At 38.9% G+C, this 14,502-nt stretch overlaps 1 protein-coding gene across 1 annotated transcript in view; it reads left to right on the top strand.

The window, feature by feature from the left end:
• Window positions 1-13,962, top strand: part of LOC145348587 (ral guanine nucleotide dissociation stimulator-like 1) — a 91,489-nt gene extending 77,527 nt beyond the window's left edge. The window contains exons 23-27 of the mRNA XM_080196775.1: window positions 1,654-1,743; window positions 7,129-7,318; window positions 8,332-8,478; window positions 11,791-11,905; window positions 12,618-13,962. Coding sequence (XP_080052901.1) covers window positions 1,654-1,743; window positions 7,129-7,318; window positions 8,332-8,478; window positions 11,791-11,905; window positions 12,618-12,784 — 709 coding nt within the window. The 3' untranslated portion in view covers window positions 12,785-13,962. The remainder of the gene's footprint in view (window positions 1-1,653; window positions 1,744-7,128; window positions 7,319-8,331; window positions 8,479-11,790; window positions 11,906-12,617) is intronic.
• The last annotated feature ends 540 nt before the right edge of the window (window positions 13,963-14,502 follow it).

Here is a 14,502-nt window from a genome sequence, read left to right as displayed (position 1 = left end):
GTATCATAACCATCTGTATTGCCATCTTCAGCGACCCGTGGGATGGACTCCGAGGTATTGCATTTCATCTACCTCTCCCGTTCATTTCCTATTCCCTTGCATCAACTTGCACTTCAGGTTCAATTCCATTGCCAGTTTTTCCACTCGCTCAACCAAATCATTTTGGGTGGATGTACAAACACTGCCATCATATACATGTCTTTATATCAGTATGTAGTAACATGCACCAAACTAATAAGCCAATAGTTACAGGAAAAAATGAGACCCTGATTCAGAAACCATGTTTTAAGTTTCTACTTTGAACACATCTGGTGATCCAGATGTAAATTATGCTACTTTTTGAAGTTTCTGCTCAAATATGCTTGTGCACCACTGACCTTTATCGCTCACAATTGGTCAACGTTTTAGAAAGTGTTTGTACGAATTTGTACAAAGTGTTTGCCTCAAATTATTCCTTGATGTACTGCTATTGTATTAGTTATCTCAAAAACCCCAAAGTTTAATCAATATCTCATCCTCCACCTGGGATTTGAAATAATTGAAATGGACTTGTAGAAAGCTTTTATACAGTTGCATTGAATTGCAACAGTTGGCTTCTTAGTAAATGAACAAAAATGAGCTTAAATATTCTTGCACCTTTTACACCACCTCAGGCTGCAGACAGACCTGCTGAGCCATTACTTGGAATGATTCATTTGAGCTGGGAGTATGGCCATTTTGTGCATGGGGGAAGCTTTTATTGTTTTCCTTTTTGGAATGGCTTGATTGATTTTGGGAAGATTGCACTAGAAACATTGGCAGCACAAACTCTTGCCCTTTTAATGTTTTGTCTGCTCCCATCATTGCCAGTCAACAAGATCTGCTCCTCATTTTGGTATCTGTACTCCTAGCACATGAGTGTTGGTCACTCAGTGAATGATGGACCAACTCCTTTCATTAACAATGAGTAGCTGCCCACCATCAGCTGTGTGCACTCATGGGTCAGTTTAACTCAGTTGGCTAGATGGCTGGTTAGTGATGCAGAGCAACAGCAACAGATCAGGTCCAATTCCAATAATAGCTGAGGTCAGTAATGAAGTCCCTGCTTTCTCAACCTTGCCTCTTGCCTGAGGTGTGGTAATCCTCTGGTTAAATCACCACCAGCTTATACTCCCCATCCAAGGAGAGAGTAGTCTCTGGTCATCTGGGACTATGTCGACTTTACCTTCATGTGAAAATACAGATAAGGCCAGGAACTGCTGGTGAATTTACAGCCTAATGCTAAGTAGTGCACTTCCTACTGCTTTATTTTCCTGTACCTGATGTTCAGGTTGGAGGATTTTGTTCCCTTCAGTGTGTCCCACAAAAAGGCTATGATGATAATGGTGGCTGTCATCTAAAAATGTCTGACACATGAAGTTAAATTCATTTCCATCTGCATTTCATGCGGTACAAAAGATTGCAGTTCCAGCAGTAAGAACCAGCAGTTAATCATTAATCAAAGTGCAGTGTTCTCCAGCCTGAAAATAAGAGCCTTTTGGAAGCAAATTAATCATTCATGCAAATATTTTGTTTGTACAAATGAGTTTTTCAAAGTGACAGGAATATTAAGCAAAGACACCTCTTTATTTTAAATGAACCTTGTGTGAAATATGTTTATCTGCCATCCTGCAGCTTTCGTGTGTCCTCTGAACTAGAGGCAGCTCCTAATGGTAGTCCTACATCACCAAAACTGAGAAAGAGTATAGTGAAACGCCTCAGCCGGTAAGTCTCATAAACAGAGGGTGGAAACTCATCTGGTTGCTTTCTCTGCAATAAGTGCCAATGGACAGACATGATGTGCATCAGTTCCACGATGCATGTATATTTTAATTTGTGGCCAATATTGTTTTACTGGAGTTTGAAGACTCGGTGGTTGATAAAATTTAGTTTGAGATAATGTGATAACCGTTGCGGGTTGTTCGCGCCTCGAGCCTATATCTGTTGTCGACTAATTGATAGAGGCTGATTGCTAATGACTAATCAATGACTCCATTACCATTGTATGATTTGATTGGACCAGATAGTCTTGTCTAGCAATTCCTATGGATCAAATAAAAGCCAGTGTATAAATGGCTAGACCTTTCCAAATTTGCACTTAGAGGGGGAATCTCAAAAATGGATTAAAATGAAAGGGCTTTGAGCATAGTTGTGTGCCTACGTAATAAAAACTGAATGGAGTTGATTATTTGAATGCAAATCCAATCATCTACATTCCATTTTCTCTAAAGTTTACTGTTATGTGGATCAGCAAACAGCAAAACAAATCTATCTGCAACTCTATCACTGGTGATTCATGTTTGAAGATCAAATATACAAATTAACATGCAAGTGTGTGTGTGTATCAAAACTACAAAGACATTTTGTTCTCAGATATTTCCTGTCGCAGTCAAGCACCATCTTTTATTTATCTCCACATGGGCAAGGACTAAACAATGTGGAGGTTGAGGGAGAATCACTCCTTACTACTGTGTTGTACCTTGCAGTAGTCTGTATTGCAAATTGTGATTGTTTTGGTCATAGAGAATATTGAAATTGAGGCGGAGAAACATATATTCATTGCCTGGTATATCATCTTTCTATATAATTGGGTTGGCTTTAGTTGCATGTTATAAGTTCATAAGATATAGGAGCAGAATTAGACTGTTCGGCCCATTGAGTCTGCTCCGCCATTCAATCACCCTTCAACCCATTGCCAATTAAAAATCTGTCTAACTCCTCAAATTTACTCACTGTCCCAGCGTTCAAAGCACTTTGGGGTAGCGAATTCCACAGATTCACAACCCTTTGTGAGAAACAGTTTCTCTTCAACTGTTTTTAAATTTGCTACCTCTTATCCTCAGACTGTAACCTCTCATCCTAGAATGCCCCACAAGAGGAAGCACCTCTTCCACATCAACTTTATCCAAACCTTTTATCATCTTGTATACCTCTTGACCTCCCCTCATTCCTCTAAATTCCACAGAGTATAGGCCTAAACTGTTTAATCTCTCTTCATTCAACAAGCCTTTCATCTCTGGAATCGATCTAGTGAACCACCTCTGAACTGCCTCCAATGCCACTATATCTTTCCTCCAATAAGGACACCAAAACAGTGCACAATACTCCACGTGCGGTTTCACCAATGCCTTGTATAGTTGCAACAACACTTCCTTATCTTTATTCTATTCCTTTAGCTTTAAATGGCAACATTCCATTTGCTTTCTTTATTATCTGCTGTACCTGCATGCTAATTTTCTATGACTCATGAATGCGATACCCCAGATCTCTCTGCAACAGAGCACCATTAAGTCTCTCCCCTTTTTCTGACCAGAATGCATGACCTCACCTTATATACATTCAACTCCATGTGCCACATTTTAGCCCACTCTCCTAACCTATCTACAGCCATTTAAGGTTCTTTCTTCCTCATTGCAACTTACTGTCACACCTATTTTTGTGTCATCTGCAAATTTGGCTGTTGAGCCTTTGATGCCTATATTATGTTGATTATTGAAGCTTAGTTATCACGCTCCAAGAATCATAATGAATACGCTTTATTTGATGTCACAGGTTGTCAACTGTCTGTTCTTGCTTCCCCTATAACATTTAATGCCTATTTTCAACTCCAGGGACCTGTAGTGCTAAATCATTTTTGTTTGCATCCAGCCATTTGTGCCACACAGCAGCTATTTTGGTATTTATGCTTATTTTCATGGACCAAGCTGCAGGGAATGAAAAATTGGAGCAGCCAATGGGCATAATCAGTTATTCTCACTGTTGCAGATCCTTGAAGCAAATTATTGGCTAATGCTGTGAGTGCCTGTTCAGAAGTTCTGTACAATTTTGGCTGTTGTTTTCTTTCACTAATGACATACTGAACATGGCCCACTGCATTTGCCAACAATTTTGTGCAACATCATTAACTGTCAGTTAGATGTTTTGTGTTTTGCCTATTTGGTCCTATCATGCCAGAACATTGCCATAAGTGTTGTCGTTGAGCTTTTCACAATATTGCATTTGGAACCTTTTGGGAATGGGTCTTATTTTTGTTCTGCTTCATCTGGCTCTAGTTAAAACATGCTATTTATACTGACAATTTTATTTCTCGGATTGTCTGATTGCGGATGGCATTGATTCCTATTAAAATTAATTGAATTTATGTGGCCTATTTGTTAGCCTTGACTCATCCCAGTCAGAGAACTAAATTCAAGTTTCACTCAAAAGATTTAAGCATACATTCTAGCTGATTTTTCTCAGTGCAATGCTCGACAAGGTACTGCTCTGTCAGAAGTGCAGTTTCAGATGAGACTTTTACACAGGAGGTCCCCATCTATCCTCTCAAATGTGAAGGATCCAATGGTACTCTTCAAAGAGCAGCTGAGGACTTTTTATCAACATATATCCTTCCTCCAACATAAATGATATTAATTGATGTCCTTGGGATCCTGTACACTGCCATGTTTTCTACAGCGTGACAGTGACAAACAGTCTAATTGCTTATTTGACATGAGTTCACAGATGAGAGAGAGCCTCTTAAAGCTTGACTACAATTGACTGTCTACCTCCTGCACTTCAACTGTGACTCCCATCATGCTGATCCACTGCTCATTCAGGTTGAACTCAGGTCCACACTATCACAGAACCCCGTTTCACCTCCTAGACATTAAACTATAGGATCAGCTACAATTAAGCAATTAATTACTTGAGCCTGAGTTCTGCTGTTTAGTAAGGTCATTGCTGATTTGTGATCAAACTCTTCCCTCCCCCACCCCCCTCATCTTTGGCATGATCCAGCATCAACCCTCATTTTGAGATGAGTGGGGTCAAAGCTTATGAGGAGAAAAAAGGATTAGGTTGATCAGCCATGATTGTGATGAATGGCAGAGCAGGCATGAAGGGCCAAATGGCCTCTTCCTGCTCCTATCTTCTATGTTTCTGTTTGAATGAGATTTCCAAATTTTGTCATCCTTTCTATATGCAAGTGCTTCCTAATTTCACTCCTGACAGATCTGACTCTAATTTTTAGGCAGTCTGAACTTCTTCAGCCAACAAAAATACTCCTACTTTGTCTACCTCACAGTTCCCCTCAAACTTTGATCAAATCATTTGATTGTCTAAATACAAGGAAATATAGCCCTGGTTTTTATAATTGCAAATATGAGGACACCAGGCATCATATTAAGGCTCATTTTGAGTTAGCCACTTATGGTACAGAAGGAGACCATTTGGCTTGAGACTGTTCCAAGTTTTATGTTTACACATGTTGTGCATCACTACAACTGTCACCAACGTTACGTGTAAAGTGTGCCTCCTCTACCACTGAAGTCCTCATTCATGCTTTTGTCACTTTTTCAGATGTCTTAACCCCTTGTACTATGTTATCCCTTAACTTTATCTCATTCAAAATCTGTTGCTTGTTTTCTGATTCCTTTTGAATCATACCCTCACCAACCTCCATTGGTTTCCTATCCTACTTCCCGGAATCCTTCTGTTCCTTTGTCCATACCTAGCTCTGTAATTTTCTCTGGCCCTGGGGGACCTGTACAGAGATTCTGCTGAATTGTTTCTGATCATCTTTGAATTCCATCCTCCCCTCCACATAACAATTGGCAAAAGACTCCTCGGCATGTTAGATCCTTCATCCTAAATTGTTCTGTGTGTGCCCACCATAAGCCTCCAGAAATCTTATCTGCCATCTGCCCGACTACAATGAAGTGCTTTGAAACATTTAACCACCATAAAGATGGGATGTAAATGCAAGTTCCTGTGTACATCCTTGTAAAAGTTTTTTGTGCAGTTTCTATCAAATAAGTGTTGTTTTGCCCTTAATTTTTCTGAAAGATGAATTTTATTAAGTACACATTGGGAAATTTTGTGCACTAAATATTTAATACCAGATTTTCACATAAGAGATTAATAGCAGGGTTGGAATAGTACACTGAAAAGTCTAGGCTGCCGTGTCATCTGAACACACAAAACAAAAAACCTCATGGATTTTTCCAGCAAAAGGGGGAAGATCTCCGCAGGAAGCAATTACTGCCCAGGATCTTCACGGAGCAATTGTCCTACCTCCGTCTCAGTGAGGAATTAATTATATTAATTATGCATCAGATCCACAGTGCAAATGCCTCTCTCACCCCCCCAACCGTGCACCCCTCCCCCGACCCCCCACCGCCCCCACCCAAAACCAGACATTCTGCAAAAAATAACCAGCTTTTAGGGGTCTGAGGATATTTAGTAGTAACTATTGAGATTATCATTTCAAAAAAAAAGTCATTCAACAAATAAGCATTTCAAGAGTTTTTGCAGAGACTAATAGTTTGGAGTTCACTAATTTGCATATGGAAAACACTGCAATCTTGCAGAACCTATGGAGAGCATAGGGTCCCAGGCAATTCCTGGGTATTCTACACTGAGAATTGTCGGTTTCAGTGACTGGATTCTGTTTTGCTTCCCATACAAAATCTATTGTTTAAATATGACATAACAAGCCATTTGCTGTATATTGCATAAAAGACAACCCTAATTTCTGGCTTCATGGTTTTTCCATAATGCTTGTACTTTCAGTCATGTTGTGCTATGCTTGTATTTGTGGCCTCAATTTTTCACCTAACAAATGCATTTCTTCTCCCTCCAATACATATAATGCTGCACAAGAAATCAGTCAGGCAATATGGACTGTGCTGTGAAGATTTTATGCAGGTTTATAATGTAGTAGACCTCATGTGGTTAATGACAAAGAAGGTGGCCGCTGAGGCCGCACTGTTCACTTTTACCTTCACCGTACAAGTCAACCCTGTTTGGAAGAATTTTTCTAGGTTTCAAAGGACAACTAAGGCCAGAATTCTCTGATGTATCCCCTGCCACCACTGTCAGTGACAACGGTGCTGAGGCAGCAGTGACCACTGCAACATGCCATTCATCTGTTCTTATTTCAACAAGTTGCATAATCAACCATAGGTAGGAAAGAGTATGTACCACTACTTCAAAATTTGTCTATGTGTTGGGCCATTGTTGGGTAACCAAGTGCCACTTTAATCAGCTGTAAAGTAAACTCTTTCTGTAGAATGCAATGACTTTTAATAGTCTTTTAGTATTTTTGCTGACCAATCCTTTTCCTTCATGCAGCCTATTCCGAAGAGCAGATGTTAATGCAAACAGCACTCCGACTAAGAGCTCTGACCAGCCTAAACCCCCCGCGAGTAGGAGTTCAGCAGACAGCATCAAGTTGGTCAGCGTTTCATCTGAATCCAGCAGATTGGAAAGCGAAGAGCCCTGCACTTCGTACGCTTGCGCTCAAGAAGAACCCCAGAAAAAGGTGACAGAGGCATTTCTCACAAAACATATTGTGGGAATTCAAAGCAAGTCCTGCCATCCCCACACACACAACTGTACTTTGACCATCAATGGGATACAAGGGTGCTCACCAACACCTAACCTGATCACTGGTTCTGCCTGCCCAAACGCAGCATGCCTTTCTTCATGGGCACATAATACCTGATTAGGCTAACACACCTCTAGGGAACAAGCTACCGTCCTTAATTTGAATGTATTAAAGGCGACAGCCTCACAATTGGCTTCTGCCCGCAATATGCAACCCCAGATTACAGCACTGGTCAAAGTTTCAGATCTGCAGGTGAGACTTCTGTCTCAACAAAATTCAACCCATGTTGTTTATAAAGCCATCAGATGCCAGAAAATTTATAATTAACTGCATAGAATGCAAACTTATTTTATTTATATGAAATACGAGCTTGTTTTGCATAGATTTTATTAAATATGTACAGAGGCAGCTCCACGTCACAGTAATAACCAATATCATGAATTTAAGTTTGAAACATCTTTGATAGAGCAGGCTGATTTTTATGGTAAATTTAACATACGGGCTGTTGTGACCATAACAACTTCAAGTGTGTAGTCCACAAAAACAGCACTTTGGATCAAAATCTAACAAACTACTCCACCAATAGCAACAAAGCAATGCAGCTCTGCTTGTACATGAGAGTCCCTCTTGACTGCCTGCTTTGTTTCTTTTCTGCACTTGACCTTTAGTTATTCTTCAGCATATTCTCCAATGGCGAGTGGTATTTCTTAGGAGATTATCAATGACCTGGATCGTTGCTTTTAGTAGAATATGTTGACAACCTGTTCCTTGGAAATTTCAGTCATTTAGATGTTTTAAAATACCATCCCTCTTTTTAGATTCTTCTCTTTCAGTCCTTGTATTCCATCTCTCCAGTAATGTTACTGCATTGCCAATACCCTGCATCTCAAGATCTGCATTAGAGTGATTTGAGTTTTAATTTCCTTCTATCTTGTTCATTACCCAAGCCTACCAAGCCTCCCAAGGTTCGCAAACATTTTGCCTCAGTCACTTGCTACAGTGCAGGTTCCACGCTCAACAAGCAGAAAGAAGATAGCTGTATCATCCAGGTCAGCCTAGACAATAATCATAGACGGCGATACAAAAGTGTTTTGGTAAGTACGTGGATTGTTTTCTTTATTCATGTTCATGTTGTATAAAGGTTGTTAATTTCTGCCTGTATACACATAAATGCAAGAGGACATTTATTTTTGAGGGGAAAAGCTGGCCTCTGAACCATTTGTTACTGCACAGTCAAACTCAAGATGACTTGTGTGACTGTGACCAGTGCTACTTCACTGTCTACTTTCCATGTCACTGAAGCTTTTGATTCCTGTGCGCTCTGACCATTTCAGCTTTCTCATAGAACGTTGTAGCATTTTGTTTGAGTTTGGAGCCTTTTTTTAAATGTCCTTACTCATTAACTATACAGAGCACAACAAGATGTAGTACTTTAATATTTTTATTTAAGGGTGAGCTGTGATTAATTTGTACTATTTCCTCACCCCTTGTGCAACAATGCAGTTAAGAGATACAAATTGAATTCTAGGTCACTTGATTACTGCATGACTAACTATGAGTAGCTCTGGTCCTCCTGTTGGCTAATTGACTAATTTTTGCCAGGCATTCCTTTGGGGCTTGCATGGAATTTAAAAGGATAGAGAATAGAAGAGAGCAAAGCAAAAATGGAGGTGATGAAAGGGTACAGTTTAATTACCAATGATAATTGTTTAATTACACTGCTTTTATCTCTTAATCAATTTTGTATCCATGTTGCCACTGCTTCTTTCATCCCAGTGGCTTCAATGTTGCTTGTACTCTGCAGTACTTTAGCAAACAACTTTTTGAAAATCCGTAAGTACCTCATCTATCTTTGGACTAATCCTCTAGTCACTCATTAATTCAGTGAAGTTAGTCAAACAGATACATGCAGCTGTCATTTGACACATTTTTTCCTGAACAATGAAAATGGCAATTAATTATATCAAACAGATACGCAATCTCCAGATCTGATTGGAGGAATTTAGCCTATCATCTTCATTTGGACTGAGACATTTCAGTGTGTACAAACAATTAATTATACATATTTGTTGTGGACATACCTTGTGTCTGTTATTGCACCTGAGATGAGACAGCCGTGAGAAGTTGAAACTATTTCAATTCTGCTGTTGTTTAGGACAGTCTTCCTGACCCAGTTCGGTTAAGATACTGTAGGAATTATTTTTCACTTGAGATTGAATAAAGTCAACACATTAAAATATTGTTTCAAACTGAAAATTCGCAATGCCGCATGGCTCATGAATGCTGAAAGGAATTGCCCCATTTAAGGTTTACTAGATTGGAGTTGCACTTGTAATCAGTAATGCCATAAATGTACAGAGACTGGGTTAGTTAAAATCTATTTCCTTGAAGAAAGATCCACACAAGTTTAATCATTTTCTACACAAGCGTTCGGAATATAACGTGATGGGAGAGAGCTTTTCTGATGCCAAAGATGTATGCAGAAGCTTTTCTATCATAAGGTACCAATCCCACCAAGAATAACAGGAAACTTGGAATGTATGAAACATATGTTTCTCTGTTCTATCTGTCTTCACCAGATTACACTCTGACAATGCTGTGAATGTGATGACAACTGGCAGAGATCCAGCTTGTGAATTCATAGCATAACATTGCCATGTTTGAAATTGGCACAAGTAAATTTTTTTCAGTGCTCAGATTGATAGCTTGTCATGGGGATGGAGCTAAGGTATATATGGAGCAATCTCGGGAGACCAAGCACATCTTCGCTGATATGCATCCTGACAGGTTAATCAGAGTGGTGTGTGAGATCACAGCAAACAAAGTCTGCACCAGTAACTGGACTTGTCCTTGGGCAACTGACCATCCCCAAGAGTTCTGCTACCAAATGACAGCATGAAATTCATTCTTATGAACAACAGACCATCCCTTTCTTATGCTAGAGGATTTTATCATTAATCAGAAGTGCATGTTTGTTAACTTACAGTATCTTGACTGTCTTACAATTCATCCTGGAATGGCAGGATCTTTAATATGTCCAAAATATGATTCTACTGAATATGCCGATTAAAGATACAAAAGGTTGTAGTTCTCAGATATTGACAATTGCGAATTGATGGGATCTCGTACTATAACATTGTTGCTCTTCCATATATTTACGAAGAGCTTTGTTTCTGAATGGCTGGAAAAATTGAATTGTAAAACATGGACTGCAGCTTAAAAGAAGAAAAGCATGCAGTCTCTCAATTGGGAAAACTTCCCAATTCTCTCAAACAAATACCCAGATCTGCCAGTGTACTTCATCTCATGGTATCAGCCATTTACTGGACTGCTCAAACTTGAGCTGGGAGAAATGAGCTCCAGATGTAACATAGGACTGAACAAAAACCAAAAGGAGGTTGTTTAAAAAAAAAACTGCAGTACATTTTGGTCACTTCAATATCCTGTTTACCTACGCAAGCACAGTAAAAAGTCTGACAACACCAGGTTTTAGTCCAACCGATTTATTTGATAATAGACTCACAAGCTTTCGGGTTAGTCCCTTCGTCAGGTGAATGGAGAGTTCTGGCCTTAGACAGAGCATATAAAGCACAGACAGTTTAGAGATTACTGATTAGAATGCGAATCCTTACACCTGTAAGGATTCGCATTCTAATCAGTAATCTCTAAACTGTCTGTGCTTTATATGCTCTGTCTGAGGCCAGAACTCTCCATTCACCTGACGAAGGGACTAACCCGAAAGCTTGTGAGTCTATTATCAAATAAATCGGTTGGACTAAAACCTGGTGTTGTCAGACTTTTTACTGTGTTTACGCCAGTCCAACGCCGGCATACCCACATCATACCTACGCAAGTCCAGTGTTTCAAAATTTGAGGTGAATATTAAGTTTCTGAACTCCATTCAGGGACTAAATATTCCTTAATGTCACAATTATTTTTATGAATCACTTTTACATAAACATGAACTAATATTATGTGTCAGATTGAGTATTGAGCTTTTAGCTCCATGAACAATAAATGTTAAAAGTAAGCAAATGGTATAGAGGAAAAGGATGGAGCATTTAAATTGATTTTGTTTTGGACAAATTTATTTGTTTGCTTTAAACTACAAATATAGGTAAGGTTGCCCAGGAATCCTTGTGGTGAAACACTGGGCTCTGTTTCTCTCAGATATTTAAGCATGTTCCCTCACTGCTCATAGCAAATGGATTTTGGTGCATTGAAGGCAAGTTTTTGCAATACCAGTCCTAAGACATTACAGTTATACAGATGGATATTATTTCTCTGTAATTTGTACAGTATTCAATACAATGCCACTATATATCTACTGAGCGAAAACAGCCATTTTTAAGGGCTTGCACTTTTTTTATTATTCCTAAAGAAAAGTAAATATTTTTTCTATTTAGGTGACAAATCAAGATAGGACACCTGTGATTATCCAGAGAGCCATGTCCAAGCACAACCTTGAACCAGGACTGATGGAGGATTATCAGCTCATACAGATCATCTCAAAAGATAAAGGTGAAAATTGTATCTCAATTTACGATAAGTAGCCACCTTTTGGCAGCAGATTGGTGTTTTCTTTATATTCACCAAAAAGCTTGGAACATCAATATTCCTATTATTAAACGTATCCAGTTGCACTCAACTGAATCCAACTTGGAGAAATAAAAATAGTGCTTGAAAAACTCAGCAGGCCTGGCAGCATCTGTAGAGAGAAAAAAACGAGTTAAACTGATACAGACTTGACGTTGACTCTTTTCCTTTCTCCACAGATTCTGCCGAACTTGCTGAGTTTTTTCCAGCATTTTCTGTTTCTATTTCAGATTTACGGCATCTGCAGTATTTTGCTTTCTATCCAACTTGGAGGAATTTGACTTTACATTCCTCAATAAGTAACAATTGCCTGGACCTAATGAAAGCAACTAATATCAACCAATTCTCTGAAAGCAACATTGTGTTGAAGGATGCACAGCTGGAGTTGGTTGCAAATATTTAACATTGTTCTGGTTTATTGATTCTAATTCAAGCTAGGTGTATTGTGGGGGGAAAAAAGATGCAGGAATCATTATTTTGAAATTGAGAGTCTTTTTACCTGCCTTTTCTTGGCCCTCTGACAATTTAGCAATGAAACAAGAAAATTGAATGGGGTTTCTGCTAGTTTTCTAATAAGCCAATCAGCACTATCAAAATGCATGTGTAACTAACCTTATACATTTCCTTTGCTTTTCAGAGCTTGTGATTCCAGACAATGCCAATGTGTTTTATGCTCTGGACACTTCTGTGAAATTTCACTTTATTCTGAGAAACCGGTACTCCTGCAGACAGGTTAAGCCACAAACCCGGTTATGTTTGACACTATTCAGATCAACGCATAGACCAAATAAGGTTACTTTGTAAGGAGTGCCACTTTTCACGTAGCTTACTTAGAGCTGCCGTTATTTTGTGGGCTGGCCTACAATACTAAAAGAATAAGCAAAACCATTTCTGTATGAGAAACCTTTTTGGGAAAAAATTTTAAAAGCTGCAGAGGGGACCAGATCACCTGAGATATGAATAATTGCTTTTTTGTCCCTCATTTATCTTGTATTCAATTACTTAGAACTGCCATTATTTTGTGGGCTGGCCTACAATAATAAAAGAATAAGCAAAACCATTTCTGTGTGAGAAACCTTTTTGGGAAAAAATCTTTAAAAGCTGCAGAGGGGACCAGATCACCTGAGATATGAATAACTGCTTTTTTGTCCCTCATTTATCTTGTATTCAATTACTTAGAACTGCCATTATTTTGTGGGCTGGCCTACAAGACTAAAAAAATAAGCAATACCATTTCTGTGTGAAAACCTTTTTGGAAAAAAATCTTTAAAAGCTGCAGAGGGGACCAGATCACCTGAGCTATGAATACTTGCTTTTTTGTCCCTCATTTATCTTGCATTGAATTACTTAAAACTGCCATTATTTTGTGGGCTAGCCTACAATACTAAAAGAATAAGCAATACCCTTTCTGTGTAAATCTACATACCTTAGTAGTCAGAGCATAAATCAGACACTAATTCATTGACCTCTTCAATTAAATGCAATCACTTTTCAGGTTTAGGACAGCACTGACTACATATGCTCACTCATTAGATTTATCCAAAAAAATCCCTTTAAAGTAGCAACAATTGCCAAGAATGTTTTAACAGTATTTGCGTTTCTATCAAATTCAGATTTGCACATGTATAAATTAACCACCAGAAAAGGCAAGTGCTGAAGCACTTTAACATTTCAAGCGTCTTCCACACATGATGCTCCAGTATCCTTCCCCCAACATGAATTGACGTGCCTATGAGTTGTGGTGAGGGGGGGCTTTAGGGAAATCACCACTTAATGTTTGGAGGTCCATGTATTTTTCTTGTTGCCTCCCATCAATCACTTGCTGCCCTGAAATAGGATTCACTAATCAGGCACAATTACACAAGACCACTTGTCACTAAACAGGTTCAACATCTGTGCCAGCAACACTTGGGCACAGGTATTAGAGGAAATCATCTGAGTTATTTGTATACTTTTCTAAGCTTACACTTAAATATTTTCTGTATTCCTCATATAATTTGTTTTAAATAAAATGTTTCTAAAATTTCAAAACATTCATGCTTCATTCTTTTGAAATGGAAGGCAGGACCTGATACGACCAGATATGTTATGTATCTACTTCAGTTGAGAGTTTACCTTCATGTGAACCATACCATCTGGCATTATGGACAGTCCTATTCTAGAAACCAAGGGCAATGACTGATAACTCCAGTGTTCTCATGTTTTTGCAGCAGCTGATCAAATAATATAACAAAGCCATGTGCTCTCCAGTGATCCAGTGGTTGATTGAAAAGGAAAATGGCTAACCTTCTGCATTAATCGTGTACAAGTTGTGGCGTGAACATTGAGTGGCCAGCTTCGGCATTTCCCATTTTTCTAATATCTTGCCCCATCCCGTGTTGAAATCTTTAACTTTTTGATTTGTTGTTGCCTTTGGTATATTCTCAATCTCTCCTTCCCAGCTCCATCTTTTTATCACTGCTAGGTAGTTCAGATTTAAAGTGGGTTGCCATGTGTAGGGGAAAAATCACAAAGATGGCTAC

Source organism: Carcharhinus amblyrhynchos, chromosome 9, assembly GCF_965287045.1.
Source record: "Carcharhinus amblyrhynchos chromosome 9, sCarAmb.v2.hapA, whole genome shotgun sequence".
Taxonomy (NCBI): Eukaryota; Metazoa; Chordata; class Chondrichthyes; order Carcharhiniformes; family Carcharhinidae; genus Carcharhinus; species Carcharhinus amblyrhynchos.
Note: the sequence above shows the minus strand (reverse complement) of the source record. Positions and strands in the feature narration are given on the sequence as shown.